The sequence below is a fragment of the Manis javanica genome, chromosome 2 (assembly GCF_040802235.1).
Source record: "Manis javanica isolate MJ-LG chromosome 2, MJ_LKY, whole genome shotgun sequence".
NCBI lineage: Eukaryota > Metazoa > Chordata > Mammalia > Pholidota > Manidae > Manis > Manis javanica.
The window spans coordinates 51617866-51634284 of NC_133157.1; the positions used below are offsets into that span (position 1 = coordinate 51617866).

The 16419-nt window shown below is 38.5% G+C and overlaps 1 protein-coding gene across 7 annotated transcripts in view; it reads right to left on the reverse strand.

Moving 5' to 3' along the window:
* The window catches only part of CCDC171 (coiled-coil domain containing 171), a 353248-nt gene that overhangs the window by 36736 nt on the left and 300093 nt on the right, over positions 1-16419 (reverse strand). The window contains exon 28 of one of the 7 annotated variants that reach the window (XM_073228480.1): positions 15036-16396. The exons of the other annotated variants lie outside the window; for them this stretch is intronic. Coding sequence (XP_073084581.1) covers positions 16379-16396 — 18 coding nt within the window. The 3' untranslated portion in view covers positions 15036-16378. Of the gene's footprint in view, positions 1-15035; positions 16397-16419 lie in introns of those variants that run through there. 7 annotated transcript variants of the gene reach the window in all.

The window sequence follows — 16419 nt, forward strand, 5'->3', positions numbered from 1 at the left end:
CTAGGCTTTCTCCCTTTTTACTCTGTAAACTGTCCCTACAGTACAGTCTCATTTTTGCTAATAGCTTCAAGTCCTATCTATTTTGCAATGCCTTAAAAATTACATCTCCAGGTTGGCATCTTCCTTGAATGCCATGTCAAGCAGACTTTTGGCATCTCCAATTGGATACCTCAAAGATACTCAAACTCGACATACTCTAAACTCAATATTCCATCCAGTTCCACTGTTTCTCTCTCAGTAAATGAGATCACTGACCCATTTCCAAGAGGAAAAAAACCTAGAAATTGAATGACACATGACACACACCTTTCTCCTGTTATTCACATCCAATTGCTTCTTCACACTACAGTCAAAGTAAACCTGAGCATGTCACTCCATCTTTAAAGTCTTCCAATGAGTTTTCCTTTGCACTTCAAAACAAAAACAAAGTCTGGCCTCCATCCTTCTCTCTAGACTATTGTTGTCTCAGACTACTGTTGCCTTTGCTCTTTTCCAGCTGCACTGGTCTTTCTCAATTTCTTCTTTCCATCACAGAGCCTTTGTAGATGTTCCCACTCTCTCCTCCTGATCTGGTATATATGCCTTTCTATCCCTGGATAACTCCTATCCAGTCTTCAGATATTAACTCAAGCATTATTGACCCTGAAAAGGTTTTACCAATACCTTAGTCTAGAGCAAGCTTATTTGTTTAAAAACTCATTATACACTTAAGCTCTTTTCTTTCAGTGCACTTATCATAGATACTAACTCCACATTAATTCATCTGATTACATATAAATAATTACTTAAACTATTCAATTTTAAGTTCATGAGAGCAAGGATTGTCTGCTTTGGTTCACATGATGTCCCTAGGAGCAGAACTATGCCTGCTATAGTGGAGGTACTTAACTAATGGATAAAGAACACAATACAAAGAAGGCAGAGCTCATGTAAGTAGAGGCCAGAGACCAACAATGAAAAAGTTGGTAACACGTGAAACAAAGGAGATGAGTATTTAAAGAAGGTACATTAAGAGCTTCATATGTTACAGAAAGATGAAAAGGAATGAATAGATAGAACAAGCAGAAAATTATTGGTGACTTTTGAGAAAATAGTTTCATGGAATGATAGACTCACAAGCCAGACAGCAGTGAAGCTCAGGAGTAAATAGGAGGTGAGTATATAAAAGAAGCAAGTATAGACTACTTTTCAAGAATGTGTCAATGAAAGTGGGTAAAGACAGCTGCAGAAAGGACAGAGAGCTTAGTCATTGGAACACACTGATAGTGTAGTTACGTGCTCAAGAGTACAGCAGGAAGCAGAATAAAATGACAAGGTTTACAGCAGAAAGATGTTAGGTTAGTAAATAATCTTTTCCTATAGCACATTCCAATTACTCTCCATCAAGATAATGTTGACAAAAATAACAGCTAACTTTTTGGGGCACAAGTCACTGTGAGGCAAAGGCAAAAGTACTTTAAAATTTCTCACTAAACCTCTCAACATCTCTATTAAAGGAGTAGTATCATTGTCCCCATTTTACAGATGAAAACCCTAATCAGCCACGTGATTAGCAACTGACAGAATTGGGATTAAATACAGATGTATCTGACTTCTCTAACACACATTATTACACATTAATTGGCTAACCCAATACCCATTTATTCCCATTTCCCTTGTCCTTTTACTCATTTGGTTAGAAGTGGCCATATGACCCATTTCCAGCTAATGAGATCTAAGTGGAATTATGTTTGGAGCTTCTTTGGAAGGCTTTCCTTTCTAAAAATATATAAACATTTAAATGCATATTTGTATATTTATAGGTATATAATATATTTCATATCTATTAGATTTACATTAAAATGTATAAATATTTAAGTAAATATATACATATAATATGAGTGATACAGGGGTTTTTTTTAAAGGAAAAGAATTCCAAGGCTTTATTATAATATAAAACAGATATTACTGAGCCATCCCATCCTTCTGATTTGAATGTAATTGTAAGGCCTAGAGCTGTCTGCTGTTTTATGACAATGAGAGGGTAGTAGAGAAATTACAGAGATGTTGAACCACCAAACTAATCACAATAACCACCTACTTCTAGACTTCTTGCTATGTGAGGAAAAAACCCCCACAAAAACCTCTGCATTTTCTTAAGTCATGTTAGTCAGGTTTTCTGTTATTTACACTTAATTGTTTTTCTAATGGATATAATTCCAAAGCTCATGCTCTTATCTACCAAAATATATCACCTCTTATCTACTAAATACAGAGATAAAGAATCTTCTACCTCCCTCAGAGAGTTCTTAAGGAGTCTGAGTTAGAAAATGCATATATAAATGTCTTGAAAATTGAAAACTATTATAGACACTTAGTACTGTTAAAAAAACCATGGCTTCTCAATTGAGGGAAGAGACCGGAGAGCAGGCGTGCCCTAGAGACAAGGGGCGAGGGAGCATTCTCTTGGTAGGACACTCAGAACCAGCTGGGGAAATGTTCACATTACAAATGCACCCTTTTGAGAATCATGGCCAGGGTGAACCACCTCTTGCAAACAAGATGATAAGCATATCCTACAGATGTACTCAGAAGGAGAAAAGGTTGAGAAGTAGCATTTTATTAGAGTGAGGTATAGTAAGCACACTTCCATTAAGACATCAGTAGCATGATATATTAGTTGGTAAAAAAGTTTTGAAACCTTGGGAAAACAATTCCACTTTATCAAGTAGGACTTTCTTAAAACACAAGTAATTCTTTTTATATGAATAACTGTAACAAACAATAAACTATAGTATGAGCCAACAAAGCCAACACGACCTAAACAATATGATGTAATATTAACCAACAGGATAACAGAGTTTGCAGAAGCTATGTGTCAGAGAAAGGCTAGAATAATTTCCAAATACCTATTCAATTGTTTTTGAAGTTTCCTTTTCATTTTAATATCTCTTGGAAGTGGTCAAACTTACTATTCTCTCATTAAGAATTAACAAAGTCATTTTAAAAACTGAACTCCAGAGCAGAGGAGGAGGCTCAAGATGGCAGCGTGAGTAGAGCGGCAGAAATCTCCTCCCGAAACCATATATACTTTTGAAAATACAACAAATAAAACTACGCCAAAAAGAGACAGCAGAAGATACAATACAACAGCCAGGCTACATTCTACATCTGCAATAACTCAGCATCTCATGAAAAGGGTAAGATACAAAGCCGCGACCCGGCAGGACCCGAGCACTCCCCCCACCCCAGCTCACTGGTGGGAGGAAAAGAATCAGAGTGGGGAGGGAGTGGAAGCACAGGACTGCTAAATAACCAGCCCTAGTAATCTGCACCAGAACCACAGACACACATTGCATGGTGTACTGGATATTAGAAAGAGAAAAAGTAAAATCTGACATGGAGACTGCAAGTGGGTCCTAACAACCATCTCCCCTGGGACAAAAGAAAAGTGGTGCATTTTTAAAATTCTTAAAGGGAAAAGGGCCTAACAGCTGGAAAAAACCATCGCGGCACACTCAGCCCAGCACACTGGGAAACCTAAGGAACTTCAGATGCCCCAACACCCTGGTGGATAACCCAGCCACAAAGGCCTCATGGCAATAAGCAGCCTGGTATTCATTCCCCAAGGCCAGCACTGCAAGCAAACCGGCTGACCTGCCACAGCGGCAGAGCAGCCAAAGAGTGGCCCAGCCCACAGCAACCACACAGAGTCTCCTTCCAGGGTGCAGCTAACCAGGACAGAACCAGAGGCTGCTGCCAGCATATAGTTGCCCAGCACAGACAGAGGAAGTCGAAGCAAGGTCTGGAGAGGAGGAAGGGGCACCGTTCTCACAGGAGAAAACACCCTATTCATCTGCCAATCCAAGCAGTGCTCTGGGCTATCTTGAGTGATGCTCTGCCCACAGCAGCAAAGGAGATTATCAAAGAGACGGCTCCCTGCCTGCGGGTAACTGACACAGGCAATGGGGAAGGGCAAGGACACCAGCAAGCAGGAAGGGACCTTGTTCTCCCAGCTGACACACGTGCAACCTGCCTACGATCACTTCTATAGCCATGAAAAGGCAGAAGAATCTGATCCAGTCAGAAATCACTCAGACAACCCCAGAGAGAGGGCCTGATGAGAAAGATATAACCAATCTTCCTGAAAAAGAATTCAAAATAAAAGTCATAACCAGGCTGATGGACCTGCAGAGAAATATGCAAGAGCTAAAGGATGAAGTCCAGAGGGACATAACAGAAATGAAACAATCTCTGGAAGGACTTAAGAGCAGACTGGATGAGGTGCAAGAGACTGTTAATGGAATAGAAATCGGAGAACAGGAATACAGAGAAGCTGAGGGAGAGAGAGATAAAAGGATCTCCAGGAATGTAAGAACATTAAGAGAACTGTTTGAATCCAAATAGAACAGTATTCACATTATAGGGGTACCAGAAGAAGAAGAGAGAGATAAAGGGATAGAAAATGTCTTTAAAGAAATAATTGCTGAAAACTTTCCCAAGCTGGGGGAGGAAATAGTCGCTCAGACCAAGGAAGTCCACAGATCTCCCAAAACAGGGGACCAAAGGAGGACAACACAAAGACATATAATCATTAAAATGGCAAAGATCAAAGACAAGGACAGAGTATTAAAGGCAGCCAGAGAGAGAAAAAAGATCACCTACAAAGGAAAACTTACCAGGCTATCATCAGACTTCTCAAAAGAAACCTTACAGGACAGAAGAAAATGGCATGAAATTGTTCTTTTTTGAGAGGGCATCTCTCATATTTATTGATCAAATGGTTGTTAACAACAATAAAATTCAGTATATCGGGGTCAATGCTCAATGTACAATCATTAATCCATCTCAAGCCTAATTCTCGTCAGTCTCCAATCTTCTGAAGCATAACGAACAAGTTCTTACATGGTGAACGAATTCTTACATAGTGAATAAATTCTTACATGGTGAACAGTACAAGGGCATTCATCACAGAAACTTTCGGTTTTGATCACGCATTATGAACTATAAACAATCAGGTCAAATATGAATATTCGTTTGATTTTTATACTTGATTTATATGTTGATCCCACATTTCTCCCTTTATTATTATTATTATTTTTATTTTTAATAAAATGCTGAAGTGGTAGGTAGATGCAAGATAAAGGTAGAAAACATAGTTTAGTGCTGTAAGAGGGCAAATGTAGATGATCAGGTGTGTGCCTATGGACTAATTATTAATTCAAGCTAGACAAGGGCAGCAAAACATCCACGGATGCAGAAGATTTCTCTCAAAGCAGGGGGGGTGAGGTTCTGAGCCTCACCTCTGTTGATCCCCAGTTTCTCACCTGATGGCCCCCCATGAGACTGTGCCTGTCTTAGGTAGTTCCTCCCTTGAGGAATCTTACCCGTCTCTGGCTAACCAGTCATCTTCCGGGGCCATACAGGGAAATGTAAAGTTGGTAAGTGAGAGAGAAGCCATATTGTTTGAAAAGCTTAGCTTTTTACTTCTTTGCAGATTTATGCCCTGTGGCTTCTATGCTCAGCACTTGTCTCGAGGTATCTTTACGACCTGGATGAATTATCATACTCGGTAAATTCGATATGAGGCACGAATTCTATTTAAGGGTTGTAATTAGGAAGGAAGAAGAAAAGCTATAGAGGTAGCATATGGAAGAAAACATGGGAGGATTGATTATTTCTTTGACATATCTTCTTGTAGAGTACCTTAAGTATGTATAGGTTTTAAACTACTAACTAATTTGCACACACATATTAACATAATAGGAATACGGTGACATAAACAAAGCAAATCTATAATTACCATCCATCTCCAGTGAAGCCAAGAAAACCATTTAGGCACCCTAGGCATTTGTGAAAATTTGTCTATGATATGATGCATATTGTCCAACTGTACTTAAACAGTCTGAGAGAAATCAGACAAATTAAAGCAGCCCATTTCTGGGATCTGTTCACATACCATATGTTCTTTTAACCATAGATAGTCTATAGTCATAAGATTTTGGAGTGCTACAACTTGCACCCCTCCCAACTCCTGGTTGAGTTCCAACAGTACAGATCCAGTCAAATTCGTTGTCTCACTGTATGCACATGCCAGCCTAGACATCTTGCTCGTCATTCCAATGGCAAGTCCAGGAAACGGTGGGGTGGATGCAGCCACAACCGCAGCATCGCCCAGATCCCTGTGGAGGCTTTTTGATGATCATCCCCCTGGCACAAGTCCTCCAGAGAGTGCTGATGCCGGAAGCTCCTCCTCATATCGTATCTTAGTTCATTTTCTGGGTATCCAAGCTAGGCCTTGATCTTCTGCATAGAAACAAACAGACCTTTTGCCCACACTTTGACATGGCCTCTATACCACCGTGCAGAACTCATTGGAGGTTGGCACACAGGAACTGCTTTTTTTTTTTAATTAAGAGAAAGGAATATTATCAGAAAAGAGTACCTCCATAGCTGATCATCTGACACACTTTAAGTGATCAACATTAAGGATATTTAAAGCATGCGTTGATCTTTGATTTACCAATAGTTTTATCCTATCAAGGAGTAATCCCCCTTTTCTTTCTTTCTTTATTTTTTTTTTAATCTTTAATCTACACTTACATGAAGAATAATATGTTCACTATGCTCTCCCCTATATCAGGTCCCCCCTAACAACCACATTACGGTTACTGTCCATCAGCTTAGCAAAATGTTTTAGAATCACTACTTGTCCACTCTGTGTTGTGCAGCCCACCTTCCCCTTTCTCCCTCCCCCACCATGCATGCTAAACTTAATACCTCCCTTCTTCTTCCCCCCCTCTTATCCCTCCCTGCCCACCCATCCTCCCCAGTCCCTTTCCCTTTGGTACCTGTTAGTCCATTTTTGGATTCTGTAATTCTGCTGCTGTTTTGTTCCGTCAGTTTTTCCTTTGTTCTTATACTCCTCAGATGAGTGAAATCATTCGGTATTTCTCTTTCTCCGCTTGGCTTATTTCACTGAGCATAATACTCTCCAGCTCCATCCATGTTGCTGCAAATGGTTGGATTTTTCCACTTCTTATGGCTGCGTAGTATTCCATTGTTTATATGTACCACATCTTCTTTATCCATTCATCTACCGATGGACATTTAGGTTGCTTCCAATTCTTGGCTATTGTAAATAGTGCCGTGATAAACATAGGGGTGCATCTGTCTTTCTCATATTTGATTGCTGTGTTCCTAGGGTAAATTCCTAGGAGTGGAATTCCTGGGTCAACTGGTAGGTCTGTTTTGAGCATTTTGATGAACCTCCATACTGCTTTCCACAATGGTTGAACTAATTTACATTCCCACCAGCAGTGTAGGAGGGTTCCCCTTTCTCCACAGCCTCGCCAACATTTGTTGTTGTTTGTCTTTTGGATGGCAGCTATCCTTACTGGTATGAGGTGATACCTCATTGTAGTTTTAATTTGCATTTCTCTGATAATTAGTGATGTGGAGCATCTTTTCATGTGTCTCTTGGCCATCTGTATTTCTTTTTTGGAGAACTGTCTGTTCAGTTCCTCTGCCCATTTTTTAATTGGGTTATTTGTTTTTTGTTTGTTGAGGTGTGTGAGCTCTTTATATATTCTGGACGTCAAGCCTTTATCGGATCTGTCATTTTCAAATATATTCTCCCATACTGTAGGGTTCCTTTTTGTTCTATTGATGGTGTCTTTCGCTGTACAGAAGCTTTTCAGCTTAATGTAGTCCCACTTGCTCATTTTTGCTGTTGTTTTCCTTGCCCGGGGAGATATGTTCAAGAAGAGATCACTCATGTTTATGTCTAAGAGGTTTTTGCCTATGTTTTTTTCCAAGAGTTTAATGGTTTCATGACTTACATTCAGGTCTTTGATCCATTTTGAGTTTACCTTTGTATATGGGGTTAGACAATGGTCCAGTTTCATTCTCCTACATGTAGCTGTCCAGTTTTGCCAGCACCATCTGTTGAAGAGACTGTCATTTTGCCATTGTATGTCCATGGCTCCTTTATCAAATATTAATTGACCATATATGTTTGGGTTAATTTCTGGGGTCTCTAATCTGTTCCACTGGTCTGTGGCTCTGTTCTTGTGCCAGTACCAAATTGTCTTGATTACTATGGCTTTGTAGTAGAGCTTGAAGTTGGGGAGTGAGATCCCCCCTACTTTATTCTTCTTTTTCAGGATTGCTTTGGCTATTCGGGGTCTTTGGTGTTTCCATATGAATTTTTGAATTATTTTTTCCAATTCATTGAAGAATGTTGCTGGTAATTTGAGAGGGATTGCATCAAATCTGTATATTGCTTTGGGCAGGATGGCCATTTTGACGATATTAATTCTTCCTAGCCATGAGCATGGGATGAGTTTCCATTTATTAGTGTCCCCTTTAATTTCTCTTAAGAGTGACTTGTAGTTTTCAGAGTATAAGTCTTTCACTTCTTTGGTTAGTTTTATTCCTAGGTATTTTATTCTTTTTGATGCAATGGTGAATGGAATTGTTTTCCTGATTTCTCTTTCTATTGGTTCATTGTTAGTGTATAGGAAAGCTAGAGATTTCTGTGTGTTAATTTTGTATCCTGCAACTTTGCTGTATTCCAATATCAGTTCTAGTAGTTTTGGAGTGGAGTCTTTAGGGTTTTTTATGTACAGTATCATATCATCTGCAGATAGTGACAGTTTAACTTCTTCTTTACCAATCTGGATGACTCATATTTCTTTGTTTTGTCTGATTGCCATGGCTAGGACCTACAGTACTATGTTAAATAACAGTGGGGAGAGTGGGCATCCCTGTCTTGGTTCAAATCTCAGAGGAAATGCTTTCAGCTTCTCGCTGTTCAGTATAATGCTGGCTGTGGGTTTATCATATATGGCCTTTATTATGTTGAGGTACTTGCCCTCTATTCCCATTTTGCTGAGAGTTTTTATCATGAATGGATGTTGAATTTTGTTGAATGCTTTTTCAGCATCTATGGAGATGATCATGTGGTTTTTGTCTTTCTTTTTGTTAATGTGGTGGATGATGTTGATGGATTTTCAAATGTTGTACCATCCTTGCATCCCTGGGATGAATCCCACTTGGTCATGGTGTATGATCCTTTTGATATACTTTTGAATTCGGTTGCTAATATTTTATTAAGTATTTTTGCATCTACATTCATCAGGGATATTGGTCTGTAATTTTCTTTTTTGGTGGGGTCTTTCCCTGGTTTTGGTATTAGGGTGATGTTGGCTTCATAGAGTGAGTTTGGGAGTATTCCCTCCTCTTCTGCTTTTTGGAAAACTTTAAGGAGAATGGGTATTATGTCTTCTCTGTGTGTCTAATAAAATTCCGAGGTAAATCCGTCCGGCCCTGGTGCTTTGTTCTTCGGTAGTTTAGTTTTTTGATTACCGTTTCAATGTCTTTGCTCGTAATTGGTTTGTTTAACTTTTGTGTTTCTTCCTTGGTCAGTCTTGGGAGGTTGTATTTTTCTAGGAAGTTGTCCATTTCTTCTAGGTTTTCCAGCTTGTTGGCATATAGGTTTTCATAGGAGTCTTTAATAATTCTTTGTATTTCTGTGGAGTCTGTCGTGATTTTTCCATTCTCATTTCTGATTATGTTGATTTGTGTTGATTCTCTTTTTCTCTTAATAAGTTTGGCCAGAGGCTTATCTATTTTGTTTATTTTTCTCAAAGAACCAGCTCTTGGTTTCGTTGATTTTTGCTATTGTTTTATTCTTCTCAATTTTGTTTATTTCTTCTCTGATCTTTATTATATTCCTCCTTCTGCTGACTTTAGGCCTCATTTGTTGTTCTTTTTCCAGTTTCGATAATTGTGATGTTAGACTATTCATTTGGGATTGTTCTTCCTTCTTCAAGTGTGCCTGGATTACTATATACTTTCCTCTTAAGACTGCTTTCGCTGCATCCCACAGAAGTTGGGGCTTTGTGTTGTTGTTGTCATTTGTTTCTATATATTCCTTGATCTCTATTTTGATTTGTTCATTGATCCATTGATTATTTAGTAGCATGTTGTTAAGCCTCCATGTGTTTGTGAGCCTTTTTGTTTTCTTTGTAAAATTTATTTCTACTTTTATATCTTTGTGGTCTGAAAAATTGGTTGGTAGAATTTCAGTATTTTGGAATTTACTGAGGCTCTTTTTGTGAGCTAGTATGTGGTCTATTCTGGAGAATGTTCCATGTGCACTTGAGAAGAATGTATATCCTGTTGCTTTTGGATGTAGAGTTCTATAGATGTCTATTATGTCCATCTGTTCTAGTGTGTTGTTCAGTGCCTGTGTGTCCTTACTTATTTTCTGCCTGGTGGATCTATCCTTTGGGGTGAGTGGTGTGTTGAAGTCTCCTAAAATGAATGCATTGCATTCTATTACCCTCTTTAGTTCTGTTAGTATTTGCTTCACATATGCTGGTGCTCCTGTATTGGGTGCATATATATTTAGAATGGTTATATCCTCTTGTTGGACTGAGCCCTTTATCATTATGTAGTATCCTTCTTTATCTCTTGTTATTTTCTTTGTTTTGAAGTCTATTTTGTCTGATATTAATACTGCAACCCCTGATTTCTTCTCACTGTTGTTTGCCTGAAATATGTTTTTCCATCCCTTGGCTTTTAGTCTGTGCTTGTCTTTGGGTTTAAGGTGAGTTTCTTGTAAGCAGCATATAGATGGGTCTTGCTTTTTTATCCATTCTATTACTCTGTGTCTTTTGATTGGTGCATTAAGTCCATTTACATTTAGGGTGACTATTGAGAGATATGTACTTATTGTCATTGCAGGCTTTAGATTCGTGGTTACGAAAGGTTCAAGGTTAGCTTCTTTAGCATCTTACTGCCTAACTTAGCTCGCTTTTTGAGCTGTTATATACACTGTCTGGAGATTCTTTTCTTCTCTCCCTTCTTATTCCTCCTCCTCCATTCTTCATACATTATGTGTTTTGTTCTGTGCTCTTTTTAGGAGTGCTCCCATCTAGAGCAGTCCCTGTAGAGGTGGATTGTGGGAAGCAAATTCCCTAAGCTTTTGCTTGTCTGGGAATTGTTTAATCCCACCATCATATTTAAATGATAGTCGTGCTGGATACAGTATCCTTGGTTCAAGGCGCTTCTGTTTCATTGCATTAAGTATATCATGCCATTCTCTTCTGGCCTGTAGGGTTTCTGTCAAGAAGTCTGATGTTAGCCTGATGGGTTTTCCTTTATAGGTGACCTTTTTCTCTCTAGCTGCCTTTAAAACTCTTTCCTTGTCCTTGATCCTTGCCATTTTAATTACTATGTGTCTTGGTGTTGTCCTCCTTGGATCCTTTCTGTTGGGGGTTCTGTGTAATTCCATGGTCTGTTCGATTATTTCCTCCCCCAGTTTGGGGAAGTTTTCAGCAATTATTTCTTCAAAGAGACTTTCTATCCCTTTTCCTCTTTCTTCTTCTTCTGGTACCCCTATAATACGAATATTATTCTTTTTGGATTGGTCACATAGTTCTCTTAGTGTTTTTTCATTCCTGGAGATCCTTTTATCTCTCTCTATGTCAGCTTCTATACGTTCCTGCTCTCTGGCTTCTATTCCTTCAATGGCCTCTTGCATCTTATCCATTCTTCTTATAAATCCCTCCAGGGATTGTTTCACTTCTGTGATCTCCTTCCTGACATCTGTGATCTCCCTCCGGACTTCATCCCATTGCTCTTGCATTTTTCTCTGCATCTCATCCCATTGCTCTTGCATTTTTCTCTGCATCTCTGTCAGCATGTTCATGATTTTTATTTTGAATTCTTTTTCAGGAGGACTGGTTAGGTCTGTCTCCTTCTCAGGTGTTGTCTCTGTGATCTTGTCTGCCTGTAGTTTTGCCTTTTCATGGTGATAGAGATAGTTTGCAGAGCTGGTACTCGTGACCGGTGGAAGAGCTTCCCTTCTTGTTGGTTTGTGGCCTTCCTCTCCCCCTTCACAAGGCGCTGGGTTTTTGCAGGTGTGGATGTGGTCTGGATGTTGTCTTGTGTCCTCTGGTCTCTATTTTAGGAAGAGTTTTCTTTGTTATATTTTCATAGCTCTATGTGTTTTTGGGAGGAGATTTCCACTGCTCTACTCACGCCGCCATCTCTCTGTTCATCATCAGACACTGGTGAGGACATACAAGTTGTTTTTGTTGGCACATGAGGCTGGTGCCGAGCCACCTCGGAAGTCTGGCATGAAATATTTAATGCAATGAAATAGAAGGTTCTTGAACCAAGAATACTGTATCCAGCATGACTATCATTTAAATTTGAAGGAGGGATTAAACAATTACTAGACAGGCAAAAGTTGAGCGAATCTGCCTCCAATAAACCACGTCTACAGGGTAATTTAGAGGGACTGCTCTAGATGGAAGCACTCCTAAGGCTAAATAGATGTCACCAGAGAAAATAAACTCACAGCAAATAAAACAGACCAACCACATACTAACTAAAGGGAAAAAATAAAATCAACTATCCACAAAAGCAGTCAAAGGAAACACAAAAGAGTACAGAATAAAACACTTAACATATAAAGAATGGATGAGGAAGAATAAGAAAGGATAGAAAAAAAATGATCACACTGTGTTTATAATAGCTTAATAGGAGAGTTAAGATAGACGGTTAGATAGTAAAGAAGCTACCCTTGAACCTTTGGTAAACATGAATCCAAAGCCTGCAATGGCAATAAGTACATATCTTTCAATAATCACCCTAAATGTAAATGAACTTAATGCACTAATAAAAAGACACAGAGTAAGAGAATGGATAAAAAGCAAGACCCATATATATGCTGCTTAGAAGAGACTCACTTCAAACCCAAAGACATACAAAGACTAAAAGTAAAGGAATGGAAAAACATATTTCATGCAAACAATAGGGAGAAGAAAGCAGGTGTTGCAGTACTAGTATCAGACAAAATAGACTTCAAAACGAAGGAAGTAACAAGAGATAAAGAAGGACATTACATAATGATAAAGGGCTCAGTCCAACAAGAGGATATAACCATTATAAATATATATGCACCCAACACAGGAGCACCAGCATATGTGAAACAAATACTATCAGAACTAAAGGAGGAAATAGAATGCAATGCATTCATTTTAGGAGACTTCAACACACCACATACTCCAAAGGACAGATCCACCAGACAGAAAATAAGTAAGGACACAGAGGCACTGAACAACACAGTAGAATAGATGGACCTAATAGACATCTACAGAACTCTACACCCAAAAGGCAGGATACACATTCTTCTCAAGTGCACATGGAACATTCTCCAGAATAGACCACATACTAGGTTACAAAAAGAGCCTCAGTAAATTCAAAAAGACTGAAATTCTACCAACCAACTTCTCAGACCACAAAGGCATAAAACTAGAAATTAATTGTACAAAGAAAACAAAAAGGATCACAAACACATGGAGGCTTAACAACACGCTCCTAAATAATCAATGGATCAGTGACCAAATAAAAACAGAGATCAGGCAATATATGGAGACAAATGACAACAACAGCACAAAGCCCCAACTTCTGTGGGACACAGTGAAAACAGTTCTAAGAGGAAAGCATGTAGCAATCTGGGCCTATTTAAAAAAGGAAGAACAATCCCAAATGAATAGTCTAAGTTCACAATTAGTGAAATGGGAAAAAGAAGAACAAATGAGGGCCAAAGGCAGCAGAAGGAGGGACTTAATAAAGATCAGAGAAGAAATAAATAAAATTGAAAAGAATTAAACAAGAGAAAAAAATCAATGAAAACAAGAGCTAGTTCTTTGAAAAAATAAACAAAATAGATAAACCCCTAGCCAGACTTATTAAGAGAAAAAGAGAATCTACATACATCAACAGAATCAGAAATGAGAATGGAAAAATCATGATGGACTCCATAGAAATACAAAGACTTATTAGAGAATACTATTAAAATCTAAATGCTAAAAAACTGGATAACCAAGAAGAAATGGATAACTTCCTAGAAAAATACAATCTCCCAAGACTGTCCCAGGAAGAAACAGAAAATCTAAATAGACCAATACCAGCAATGAAATTGAAGCGGTAATCAAAAAACTGCCCAAGAACAAAACTCCTGGACTAGATGGATTCACTGCTGGATTTTATCAGACATTTAGAGAAGACATAATACCCATTCTCCTTAAAGTTATCCAAAAAATAGAAGAGGAGGGAATACTTCCAAACTCATTCCATGAAGGTGGCATCACTCTAATAACAAAACCAGGCAAAAACACCACAAAAAAGAGAAAATTACAGACCAATATCCCTGAAGAAATTAGAAGCAAAAATACTCAACAAAATATTAGCAAACAGAATACAAAAATTCATCAAAAGGATCATACACCATGATCAAATAGGATTCATTCCAGGGATGAAAGGGTGGTACAACATTTGAAAATCCATCAACATCATCTACCACATAGACAAAAGGAAAGACAAAAACCACATGATCATCTCCATAGATGCTGAAAAAGCATTTGACAAAATTCAACATCCACTCATGATAAAAACTCTCGACAAAATGGGTACAGGGGGCAAGTACCTCAACATAATAAAGGCCATATATGACAAACCCACAGCCAACATCATACCTAACAGCCAGAAGCTGAAAGCTTTTCACCTAAGATCGGGAACAAAACAAGGATGCCCACTCCACCTACTGTTATTCAACATAGTACTGGAGGTCCTAGCCACAGCAATCAGACAAAACAAAGAAATACAAGGCATCTAGATTGGTAAAGAAGAAGTCAAACTGTCACTATTTGCAGATGACATGATATTGTACTTTATAAACCCTGAAGAATCCACTCCAAAACTACTAGAACTAATATCTGAATTCAACAAAGTTGCAGGATACAAAATTAATACACAGAAACCTGTGGCTTTCCTATACACTAATGATGAACTAGCAGAAGAGAAATCAGGAAAACATTTCCACTCACAATTGCATCAAAATAGGAATAAACCCAACCAAAGAAGTGAAAGACCTATACCCTGAAAACTACAAGACACTCCTAAGAGAAATTAAAGAGGACACTAACACATGGAAACTCATCCCATGCACTTGGCTAGGAAGAATTAATATTGTCAAAATGGTCATCTTGCCCAAAGCAATCTACAGATTTAATGCAATAGCTATCAAAATACCAACAGCATTCTTCAATGAATTGGAAGAAATAGTTCTAAAATTCATATGGAACTACAAAAGACCCCGAATAGTCAAAGCAATCCTGAAAAGAAGAATAAAGCGGGGGGTATCTCGCTTCCCAATTTCAAGCTCTACTACAAAGCCACAGTAATCAAGACAATTTGGTACTGGCACAAAACAGACCCACAGACCAGTGGAACAGAATAGATAGTCCAGATATTAACCCAAACATATACGGTCAATTAATATATGTTAAAGGATTCATGGATATACAATGGGGAAATGACAGCCTCTTCAACAGCTAGTGTTGGCAAAACTGGACAGCTACATGTAAAAGAATGAAACTGCATCATTGTCTAACCCCATACACAAAAGTAAATTCAAAATGGAACACAGAACTGAATGTAAGTTATGAAATCATAAAACTCTTAGAAAAAAATATAGGCAAAAATCTCCTGGACATAAACATGAGCAACTTCTCCATGAACATATCTCCCCAGGCAAGGGAAACAAAAGGAAAAACGAACAAGTGTGACTATATCAAGCTGAAAAGCTTCTCTACAAGAGAGGACACCATCAACAGAACAAAAGGCATCCTACAGTATGGGAGAAGACATTTATAAATGACATATCCAATAAAGGGTTGACATCCAAAATATATAAAGAGCTCACGCACCTCAACAAACAAAAAGGAAATAATTCAATTAAAAAATGGGCACAGAATCTGAACAGATACTTCTCCAAAGAAGAAATTCGGATGGCCAACAGACACATGAAAAGATGCCCCACATCGCTAATCATCAGAGAAATGCAAATTAAAACCACAATGACATATCACCTCACACCAGTAAGGATGGCCACTATCCAAAAGACAAATAACAACAAATGTTGGCGAGGATGTGGAGAAAGGGGAACCTTCCTACACTGCTGGTGGGAAGGTTCAACCATTGTAGAAAGCAGTATTGAGGTTCCCCAAAAAACTCAAAATAGAAATACCATTTGACCCAGGAATTCCACTTGTAGGAATTTACCCTAAGAATCGGCAGCCCAATTTGAAAAAGACATATGCACCCCTATGTTTATTACAGCACTATTTATAATAGCCAAGAAATGAAAGCGACCTAAGTGTCCATCAGTAGATGAATGGATAAAGAAGATGTGGTACATATACACAATGGAATATTATTCAGCCATAAAAAGAAAAGAAATCCTACCATTTGCAACAACACGGATGGAGCTAGAGGGTATTATCCTCAGTGAAATAAGCCAGGCAGGAAAAGAGGAGTATCAGATGATTTCACTCATCTGTGGAGTAGAAGAACAAAGAA